The sequence below is a fragment of the Drosophila elegans genome, unplaced genomic scaffold (genome assembly GCF_018152505.1).
Source record: "Drosophila elegans isolate 14027-0461.03 unplaced genomic scaffold, ASM1815250v1 contig_208, whole genome shotgun sequence".
NCBI classification, from domain to species: Eukaryota; Metazoa; Arthropoda; class Insecta; order Diptera; family Drosophilidae; genus Drosophila; species Drosophila elegans.
The window spans coordinates 6,377,423-6,388,549 of NW_024545578.1; the positions used below are offsets into that span (position 1 = coordinate 6,377,423).

Genomic DNA, 11,127 nt, shown 5'->3' on the forward strand with positions numbered 1-11,127 from the left:
ACTTTGATTCAGCTCATAAAACTGACAGCAGGCTTTCCTGTCTTAACTTTGAAATCGGGTCTCCCATCCCATATTTTCCCCCGATTTATCCTGTCCGTATACCCCCTACTTACTTATTCTGATGTTGTTTTTTCTTGCTGCAGCAACAGCTGCCACATTTTGTGTTTTTTTTTTGTTTTGCTTTGCTTTCTTCTGCTGCTGTTGACGTTTATGCAAATTGTGTTGTTATTTTTTGTGTGTCACCCAAAAAACAACAGCAAAAAAGAATATATAACAGAAATCAGAAAAAGCCTCTGCTTGGACCTGTCGTCGACTCCTCCAATCGATAAATGCAAATTTTGTGCAAACGAAACCTGGAGGCTCTCGCCTTTACAACTGTGTTATCCTTTGCCGTGGATTTCAACTAAGGACTTGCCTCACAATTAATTTAATTTGTGATTTATGAATTTTAAATTGAAGACTGTGCGGACATCTAAATCATTTGGCTACTGCTCCATTTACATCCCATGCAAACTTCGTCCTGTCCTGGTTGCGTAACTCGAAAGTAATTAAATTGAAACAGAGTGCAAAATGCACACAAAAGCCGGAAACTCCGTATGAGAGGCAAATGAGGGAGTGGCATATGTTCGTGTTCTACGGGCACTGTAAAAAATTTATTTTTGTATTCTATTCCATTTTGAGTTTTACTTAGATATATTGTATATTATTTGTATTATTCTTCAATATCCGTACAACACTGAGTTCAATATTTTAAATAAAGTTTATTGATATAAGTGGTTATGAATATAATTATTTCCACAAATGAATACTATACTTAAGTGTTATAGGGCTGTTTGGTAAAAAAAAAGTTAGAGCAAAAACTAATTTTTTAGGTTTTTTTTTTTGTAAAGTTTTTTTTTAAAGTTTATGAAAACCTTTAATGTCAGACTACCATACCTTCTTTAAATATATTTTTAAAGGTCAAATTTCATAGCGCAACATTCTGATTTCAAAGCTGTACATTTTTTAAAGTGTATTGCGTGGGATTTGCCATGGCAAGAGTCAAGTGTGTTCCCTACAAAAGTGTTGAGTATAGCGAGGGGCGGGAAATGAAGCGAGCACAGCAACTGGCAGCATGTTGACAGCACACACCGCCTGCCCCTTTTCCTTTTGGGCCAGCACAAAGTTATAGTTATGATGATTGTTGATTTAGAGTTTTTAGTTTTTAGTTTGCCAGATGGGCCGAGGAGGGATTTGTGTAGCATGCAATTAATTTTGTAGCCCCGACTTCAAAGGAGCTGAAAAGAGCCGCCGCCCGTGGACGACAGATGATGACAACAACTCGGCAGCTCTGTCAATGGGGAAATGGTGGGCCTTTGATGCCAATGTCAGCCAGGCCTCCAGTCCAATGGATTCGGATCCCCATGTCCCCATGGGATCTCTGACAGCGGTGCTAATGGGTGATGGGGGCCACGGGGCGGGGAAGCTCCTGTGCCAACCCAAAGCCAATTCGAACTCTTTCTGTTCCCATGGCCGTAACCCGAGACCTCGGAATGTCAAATTCTTGTACTGCACTGAGAAAAAAAAGTGCTCTTAATTTATAAATAAGAAGAAAACAACGTATTATTGAACTGTTAAAGTTATTACAGAAGAAACAATATCAATCAAAAGGTTTTTATTGAACTAATCAAAAAAACTACAGGTTTTAATTGACTTTAAAACAATAATTAAAAAAAATAAAAATAATAATATTAGGTCATATTGTGTTGATGAATTGACCTTTTATTTTGTATACATAAATTGTGGTAAAGTTTGTTAAGTTCTTTTTGGCTATAGCCATATAAAATCATTGATTTATAGGCTGGCCGAATTTTTTTCAAAATTTTACAAATTTTATTCTATGAATGTACATTGTTCTTTACATTGTCCATAATAAATATATTTAAAAAAAATAATCTTTGGTAAATTCCAATTATAAATCAATTAGAAATTAAACGTATCAATGAGATTCTCTGGTATGGCTTAAAGGCTTGGACTTAATAAATCAATTAAACCCTTTAATGAATCATTACACACGTTGAAGCGTAATTCTGCATATAATGCATTCCTTAGGTCAAAGGAATCCTTGACCAACGTGTATAGCTTATTTTCTTTCTGTGTACATCCTCCGCTTCCCCCTTTCATAAGCTCATGTTGTGGCCGACTGCACTGGCCGCCTGTCAATGCGAGAAGTCTTCACTTGACTCCGCCGCTCTTCTTGCGGTTGACATTCGCGACTGGCGGTCGTGCCCGTGGTCTCCGCTCCAGTTGGCCCCCATCCCAAGTTTTTCCCATCCTCGTGGCCCCCGTAACAAGTGGGGCTTTGATGGGACACCAAATCGGACTGTCGGTTTGATAAGCTGACAGCGACCCAGAGCAGAAGTCGACCGCCTATGATGGGGCTTGAACTTGCGTTGCAAAGAGCGAGTTAAAATTAGCGGTTTTATGGCCTTCAGAGATATAAAGTCTACGCTTAAGTAAAAAAAAAGCTGACAAATAACTTTTTAAACCGAAAAATCGTGATTAAAAGGATAAATGTTGTTTGCAAAAAGTGTACAAGTGAGAAAAAAGTGTTATCAATGCGTACATATTTCATTCTTTATTAAATTTTACACAATTTAATGAGCAAATTAGTTATTTATTGTAAAAGGGAAAAAAAGGATCTATTGTGTATGTTGCTAACACCTTTATAAGCTAGGTTTTAATCCTTAACAACACATGTTCAGAATATCCTACCCCACGTCTATTTTCGATATAATTGCCCTAAAAATGTTGCCGTGCATTCTTGTATAAAAATCTGACTTTGGATCTCAACCACTATACACACATGACTTGAGAGGCACTATTAATTCTCCATTCCGATCATGCCCACCCAGAATTAGCCTCCGTAAGCCTTTGAGATGAGGAGTTATGCCATGGGAATGCCATCGTGTCATGTCACTTGTGGTTTTCATATCGAATTTCCAATGTCTAACCAAAAATATGCACATGAAGAGAGGAAACTTAACCCTGCCAATGTTTTCCTCCCAGGGTTCTTCAGTAGCTTACCTTGGGCAAACGGGCATAAATACAGTTTTATTAACAAAAAGCCAGAAGGGGAAGCCAAATGAAAAGTGCCACCCACAGGGCACATACATTCACATTCCTCCCCCAAAAATTTCCACTCACCTGCTTTTGCCCTTACCCTTTTGTCTACGTGTGCGGACTGATGAATGCAAACAGGTGAATTTGCTGCAACAACTGGCATCCTGCCGTCCTGCCGTCATGGCGTCCTGGCATCCTGCCATCCTTTGCGGAGCATCCGCAGTGACATTCACATCCGCGGCACATCCTCAGAGACACTTGTGCCGCACTCGGCTTAAATGAAGTGCACACGCCGCCATGCACATCAAAGCATGCCGCCATTAGCAACTAATTAGACACGCCCCTTGCCCCCGAACAGCCGTATGAAACCATAATTAACGCTATCTGTTCTTTGCCAACTAAAAGAATTTTGAATTTGTCATAGCACAATGAGAGTTCAAACAAAGATGTGGCACAATTAAGTGATTAGCATGTGAGGGCAACTAAAATATATAATTCCAATTTGCAGGAATGAATTAAAATGGTAATGAATAAAGAGTTTAAACAAAAATGAAGGAAAAATTATTTTGCGGATCAAAACCATTGTTTTACCTTAGGCTCAATCACTTCGTTACAAATAACTTTCAAAATGATATATATCAATAATAAATGCATTCCTAGATCTGGTGATTATTTTATATTTTATTCAACAATTCATACATGGCTTTATAAAATTATTCTTATCTTAAGTATTTTAAGCAAACTAAACCGAACTAAAAATTGCAAATAGTTTCCCTATTGTACAAAATGTAGCTCCACTAATAAATTTACCATTGCATTTATGTCGGTAACTTCGTTTTGAAATTAACAATGTTTAGATGCATTTTTAGCTGAACCCTTGCAGTTTAACCGCAATTATTGTGTCTTTTAAGCTTAACTTTGTCATTTAAGGGGTATACGAAAGTGGTTGTTCAGTCTTTGAATTGAAATATTAGTTGAAAAGGATTGCGGCAATGAGCTCTGACAATAATATCAGCAATATGAAATCAATTTCGAATACCCAAATCATTGTTATACTTGGTTGGATATATATACATATATCCTCAGTTTAAAATCGGAACTTTCGTTCACACAAAATTTATAGAAACCAAAATCATTCAAAATTATGTACAATTTATAAACATTAAAACTTATTTAAACATAAAACGAAAATTTTTCTTTCACATATCCACAATAACAAAAATTTACACTTAATACTAGTCGATATTTATAGGATTAGTTAAGGGTGGATCATTTTTTGTGACGCGGGCTCGGAAGGTACTCTTTAGACAATCGAAAGGGAACTTACTTCCTTGCTGTTTGACCCACCATAAGTTTTAGTTATACGATTCGTCGGGAGATATATCGTTATGAGAACCTTCGTTCTCCGTTTTCCTCCTGTGATGTCTTTCGATCGCCTGAGTTTATCCGTTGGTGATTCACGTACAGCTGTAGTGGCGGTACCTGACCGAGGAGTTGAATCGCAGGCGGTGGAGTCAGGTCCAGCGGCGTGGTGGACGCTGTCGATGGGCTTGGCGACGTGGAACTCATGCTCGAAGAGCTGGACCGAGCCGATAGGGATTGAGCCGATCGCGTTCTTCTGAGTGTCTCAGTTCCTTTCGGAGATCTACAACTCCCCGGCTCTCCATAGCTATGAACTCTTCCAACCACTTTCAGATTGGTTCTGTACGAAGGTTGATCCTGTGCCGCCTGACTGTGGTAGGATTTTCTCAGAATAATACAAATGGCCAAGAAGGGAATGATTAAAATTCCACAAAAGCCCAGGGCTATTATAAGCAGCAAATCCACGCCCTCGGCTCTCCAAAAATTCAAAGTATTGGCGTGGGATTTGAGGAAGTCGGCTCCCCCGGACTCCAAAACAAGCTGGATCTTCCGTACTGCCTTTTTGGCTGGCGAGGAATCCCTGCTGATCAGTCGATCCTTAAGTTGACCCAGCCTCTCCACATAACTGGTATTGAGGGTGAGTTGCCTTATTCCATGAAGCAGGGAATCATATGCGATAGAGTCGTAGCCAACTGTCAAGGAGACTCCATGGTGCTGCAGGCGCTTGGCCATCACCTCCTGATCGGCCAATATGGGTATGGCAAGTATGGGCTTTTGTCCATTTATCGATTCCCAGACGCTCAACTGTCCACAGCTACTAATGAACATCTTGACCTGCGGATGGTGCAGAATCCCCTGCTGTGGCCACCAATCAGCAATCATCACGTTCTCCGGCAGCTCTTGGTCCGCTGCAAACTCCTCCTTTTCCCATTTGACCAGGAAATGAAACTCCTTGAGGTGACCAAACACATCGAGAATGATGGCCAACTTCTCCTGAGGCAGCTGAGCTGTTTGCACATCGGCACCCAAACTAAAATAGATCACCCCACTTGGAGCTGATTCCATGAACGACAAAAGATGCTAAAAATAAATAACATTAGGGATAAATAGTTAAAAATAAACACGACCTTACCGCTCCCAATTGTTGTTCGTTTGGGTCGCTTAAATGCAGTCCTCCGATTTCCACCATATTTGGCAAATAGGCACGTGGATAATGCAAACCAGGATGGGAGTTGATCAAGGCCAAGCTTAGGTTCTTGGTTAGATCTCTATAGAGCGGCAGTTCCTTAACGAGCAGCTCAAAGTGATTGGTGTACACCGATTGCTGGGAGATCAGGTGGAAAAAGCTAGGGGGAAAAGTTAAAAATTAGTGACAGATTTTTAAGTTATTTTGGACGAACTTCTATAACTCAACATTATATATAAGTTTTATAAGGAAGTCTGAGTTATAGAAGTCTTTCTCAGATTAGTTCCTACTTGTAGGTCAACCGTTCGAAGGTGCTCATCAGTGAGTTTAGGACCCTCTGCCAGGTGTTCATTCTCTCCGTGAAGGGCAGGAAATTGCTGGGATCCAGTGAGGAGGATTGGGGATTACCAAACATATTGTTCAGCCAGGAATTGGCGCCAGTTGGACTGATTGCAACAGTGGGTATGCCATAGTAGAATGCCAAGCTGTAAGAGGAGAATTTCAAACATTAAATATTGATAAATACTTAATACATAAATCCCATTTTGGCCTCACCCAAGCAGAGCATCGCTTAGAAACAAATCCACTATGAGTAGGTCGAATTTTTCGCCACTCGTTAGGAGCTTTCGCACCTGGGGATCGGATAGCAGGATATCCACATTGGTGGTGCCCGCATAGATCATTCGGGTGAATCTTTCCATCACACTTTGCGAACGCATTTCCTCGGCCTCGAAACTCATGCCCATGTCGAGCCAATTTTCCCGCAGACCCTCGATTCGCAACTCCCTGATCTCGGGGATATTTGTACGTCCATTTTCCAGGTAGCCGGCATGCGGACTGATCAAAGTCACGGAATGATTTTCCCGACTTTCCACCAACTCCTGCAGTATTCTCCGGCCAAAGAGATAATGCGATTTCCATACACTGGGAAAAACCGCCAGGATATTGGCGCCGCAAACGAAGCCACAGAGCAGCGTTGCCAAAAACACTTGCAGGATTTGCATTTTGTGTGTTTGGAGATAATATCCGCTTTAGGTGGATAATATCCGCATTCGCAACCGCATCTACATCCGTATTCGTGTCGGTGAGCTTTGGCTTTCCGGTTTTTTTTTTTATTTTTGCAAAATCACACACCAACACACACGCACAGCTGGACTTCTATTATTATCTGCTGGTTTTGCTTCTGGGTTTTCCGCCGATTTTCATCATCTTGCTGCCACGAAACGGTGGCACAATACCACAGATGTTGAATGAGCACACAAATTGCCAAATAAACTGTAGAGCGAAGCGCAACGAAAGTGAAAAGAACTCGTATTTGCAATTGTGCGGCTGTGTTGGCGTTCTGTGAGAATGGCAATCTCACGCCGTTAGGAATGGCATCAGAGATGTCGGTTCAGCTATGTTAACTATTTAAAGCAAAACTATCAATAATTCCTTTGAAACATAAAGCAAAGCATTTCTAGTGGAGCAATGTTAAAAACTATTATTACTAATGGAGAGGAGCGTTCTATTTCAAAATATAGTTCATAGCATTCAATAATTTTTTTATAAAAATAAAACGCTTGTTTCCATATCTAGCTATCAAGCTTTATCTAGATAGTTGGATATCCAAGAACTGCTTGCTTGCGATCAGCACTGACACCACTTTTTAACTGCTTGCCTTTGGTGTTTTCCACCGGATTCGCGTACGGTCACACTTGTGTGGGAAACCACCCCCGTCACTCTTCTTCTTCGCCATCGCTGTAAACAATTTGAAAATTTGCATTTATTCGCCCATTCGATTTAGTTGCTTATCATCCGCTAAATTGCACGACAAAAGAAGTGCTAAATTGAGTAATTGCAGTGGGTGCAAGCGGACGAACAAATAGAGCAAATACAGAGCGGACAAACAAACAACATTTTTTTGCAATTTGGACGGGTGCCAAAAAAAAAACGGCAAGAAAAACAAAAAGCGAACATTTGAACCGCATTACAAAGCAAAAAAAAGTGAAAAGAACAGCTGGCGGATCAGGTGCGTGGCTGAAACTGAATCATTTGGCGTTAATTCGGCCCTAGGTAAGCACATAAGGTGAAAATCCGGCCAAAAGAGCAGCCAACAACAACAGGCCGTAATAAACCGGCAACAGCTGACAGTAATTACTTACGTAAGCCACTCGTAATAACAGCCAGTTAAGCAATTGGATCAACTGACAAAATGTCGCAGGTATCAAGTAAGAATCAATTAACATCATAACTTTATCTGGGATGCCAAAGAAATCCGGTTACCTAAGACCAAATGTGCACTGCAAAAATGTTCATGTTTTTTCTAAATAAAAATAAATTAATTCAAAATAAGACTGTAACCTCACACTGGTTATAACAAATTCAAGTTAATCAAGCTCTAAAATGCACAGTTTAAAAAGTCTTAACTTTTAAGATTTACAATAAAAAAATATTGCAGTGTTCAAAGAGTCTAACATAAATCCAGTTGACTAAATATTAAAAGTGCACAACAAAAATCAGTGTTAGTTTGGAGCTCAATATAATTATTTTTTGTTGTTAAATTTTCTTGTACTTATTTTTATAGAAATAAAAGGTTTTAGAAAGCATAACAAATGTTTTATTTTGTGCTTATTTTTTAGAAATAAATTGTTTTAGGAAGCATAACAAAGTGTTTTTTTTAATTGTTATTAAACAAAGAGGATATCTAAAAAGCTATAAGTTTTTCAAAAAAAAAATCTAACGTCTTGGATTTCTGTGATAACCTGCAGATAAATATTTAAATTTATTTATAGTATATTGATAACCAAATCTACCTATTTCTACCCTAGCCCTTATCGATGTGGACAAGCCCCTCTTCGATCTCAGCACCTTTGCTGGGCGCTTTCAGTATTTCGCCTGGATGACGGATCCCCGGACCGTAATCCTCTCCAGCGATCGCCTGCTGGAAGCCAAAACCATGATTGAAAAGTACCGGAAAGGTGATCAATCGCTACATGTGAAACCGGAGGAGGTCCATTACAACATGAAGCTGTATAGCTCCGCATTTCATCCGGATTCTGGGGAACTGCAGAACTTTTGCGGCCGCATGAGTTTTCAGGCAAGTCTCGTGATGGTTTTGGCACGTGGGTGCTGAAAATAGAATCGTCTGGCGAAGACTTTAGTGAATGGTTTGCCAAAAATACAGACGAGGCACGAAATCAACACAAGACGGCTAGGAATTTGAAATCTCGAGGGATTACATACGTCAGTTTGTTAAGTTGAGGAACCTACAAGTTTGAAATGATATAATTGTATAATTGAACGATTTAAACATTTCATTAAGACTAACTTTAGATTTTTAGAAGTAAAATAAGTTTTTACTGAAAATAAGAAGTAAGTCGTTCTTAATTCTGAGTGTGATTTATCTTTAAAAATTGTTCTAATCTCTTGAAAGTTTTTATGGATCTTCTCTGATAAGAATATAAAGTGTTCAAGGTTTTAACTTACAATAATCTTTTGCTTCAAGGTAGTTTTTAAGTGTTTGGCAAACTACTTCTTCTGTTTACTAGTCAAACTAATTGCTTTGTGTTTGTGTAACCCCTTTAGGTGCCCGGCGGCATGTTGATCACCGGCGGCATGTTGGCCTTCTATCGCACCGTTCCGGCCGTAGTGCTCTGGCAGTTCATCAACCAGTCCTTCAATGCGGTGGTCAACTACACCAACCGCAATGCCAATTCGCCCACAAGCGTTACGCAGCTGGGCGTGGCATATGTATCGGCCACAACATCGGCCTTGATAGCCGCCATTGGATGCAAAAACTATTGGTCCAAGAAGGCGAGTCCGCTGTTCCAGAGATTTGTGCCCTTTACGGCTGTGGCGGCGGCCAATTTTGTGAACATTCCGTTTATGCGACAGAATGAGATACTCAATGGCATTGAGGTGAAAAATGAGGATGGAGAGATAGTGGGCCAGAGTAGATTGGCAGCCATCAAGGGAATTGGTGAGGTGGTTATATCCAGGATTGCGATGGCGGCACCTGGCATGCTGGTCCTGCCTTTGATAATGGAGAGGCTGGAGAAACTGCCCGCTTACAGACGCATCAAGTGGATTAATGCTCCCTTCCAGACCCTCATGGTTGGCTGTTTGTAAGTGGCTAAGTCGTCCATAACTATTTCTTTAAGTTAAACAATTTATATTCTTTATTTCAGCCTTTGTTTCATGGTGCCCACTGCCTGTGCTCTGTTCCCACAACAGTGTTCATTGGACACTTCAACTATGCGCACCTTTGAGCCGGAACTCTATCAGGAAATCGAGAAGAAAACTCGGGGCAACGTTCCCCAACGTGTCTACTTCAACAAGGGCCTGTAAGATCAGCTCGATATTAACTCTAGATTTTGAGGAAGACAATAACGTGTTAGTGGTTTCTGTTCTCGTCGTGTTTTTTGTAGCATTTATTGTATCTGTTTGCGCAATATTTTGCGAATGTTCCTTGTCTCTTGTCAATTGTCGTAGTCGCTAAGCTGAAAGAATCTCAACTCTCTGAAAAATTAATATTCAGCCGTGTTTCGGTTTTCGCAATTTTAATTAAAATATTTATCTATTAATGCCATCTAAAATAATAATTTTTAGACAGTTAAATATTGTAAACTTTACTTCGTATATGATTTCTAAGTCCAGGACTCCAAATCAAAAGTGAAAACCGTAACATGGCATGTACTTAATGTACTTTAAAAGCATGTCGTAATTTTGGTAATTCCAAATAATTCCGGTGAAGGTATTAAAACTGTGGATATGCTTATATTGGTTTTAAATAAACTGAATACATTAAAATACCTATGTATTATGAAACTCATTTAAACTGAAATACTTGTAAATGCCCAAAGATATAATGAGATCCTTAACTTAAACAATAAGAACAACGTTAAACACTTATTTCCTGTAAGCATACAACAAAAACACCGTGGATTATGCTTTTTAGAACCACTATTAGATAACTAACTAACTCGTTATGTGTTTCGTTTTAGGACTAATTTACTCAATTGTTTTAAATAAATGTTTACAAAGCAAAATCGAGAGTTAAACTGCAATTGTTTACGGGTTTTAAAAACGGTTTTATTAGTTATGCTCTTGTATCCTGTATAAGTATATAGATCATTATATATAACGCTGCGGGGCTGTTGTTTATTTAGATATTCGGTTTTCTTTCATCGTGTTGTAAAGTTTACAAAATGTGCAAAACACAACTAGTTAGCTATAGAATATTCGTCCTTAAACGTTGACAGAAGGGGACTCTTCTTTATTGTTCGACTACTTATCGATCGGTTTTGTTGAAGCTGCGTGCTCAGTGCTACCGCCGCAAATCTTTTCTCTTGGACTTTTCTCAAGGTACAATTTCGTTTTTCGTAAAATTTAATTACATTTTTTTTTGTTTTAGGTGTATTTATTTTTTGTTGGCACTGTCGCTGTAATTTCTCTTTATCTTGGTGCTAAACATTGATGGAAAAATTCAACACTCA

At 39.3% G+C, this 11,127-nt stretch overlaps 2 protein-coding genes across 2 annotated transcripts; one reads left to right on the forward strand and one right to left on the reverse strand.

Annotated features, from left to right (window-relative positions):
- Nucleotides 1-3,763: 3,763 nt before the first annotated feature.
- Nucleotides 3,764-7,024, reverse strand: LOC108146456 (UDP-glucosyltransferase 2). Its single transcript, XM_017272467.2, has 4 exons — nt 6,206-7,024; nt 5,941-6,135; nt 5,597-5,810; nt 3,764-5,544 (listed from the first exon to the last, which is right to left on the reverse strand). The coding sequence occupies exons 1-4, from the start codon at nt 6,652-6,654 to the stop codon at nt 4,489-4,491; spliced, it is 1,914 nt and encodes a 637-aa protein (XP_017127956.1). The 5' UTR covers nt 6,655-7,024; the 3' UTR covers nt 3,764-4,488.
- A 316-nt stretch (nt 7,025-7,340) lies between these two features.
- Nucleotides 7,341-10,680, forward strand: LOC108145970 (sideroflexin-2). The gene is made up of 4 exons (XM_017271700.2): nt 7,341-7,860; nt 8,461-8,729; nt 9,218-9,756; nt 9,820-10,680. Exons 1-4 carry the CDS (start codon nt 7,845-7,847, stop codon nt 9,977-9,979), a joined length of 984 nt encoding a protein of 327 aa, XP_017127189.1. The 5' UTR covers nt 7,341-7,844; the 3' UTR covers nt 9,980-10,680.
- The last annotated feature ends 447 nt before the right edge of the window (nt 10,681-11,127 follow it).

Excerpts from the sequence above, each read along its gene's own strand:
- LOC108146456 (XM_017272467.2), bottom strand. The coding sequence starts at position 6,654 with ATGCAAATCCTGCAAGTGTTTTTGGCAACGCTGCTCTGTGGCTTCGTT. Across the intron at positions 6,136-6,205 it reads CTAAGCGATGCTCTGCTTGG|CTTGGCATTCTACTATGGCA; the intron begins GTGAGGCCAAAA and ends CTCCTCTTACAG. Across the intron at positions 5,811-5,940 it reads TTCGAACGGTTGACCTACAA|CTTTTTCCACCTGATCTCCC; the intron begins GTAGGAACTAAT and ends TTTTCCCCCTAG.
- LOC108145970 (XM_017271700.2), top strand. Across the intron at positions 8,730-9,217 it reads GCGGCCGCATGAGTTTTCAG|GTGCCCGGCGGCATGTTGAT; the intron begins GCAAGTCTCGTG and ends TAACCCCTTTAG. Across the intron at positions 9,757-9,819 it reads ACCCTCATGGTTGGCTGTTT|CCTTTGTTTCATGGTGCCCA; the intron begins GTAAGTGGCTAA and ends TCTTTATTTCAG.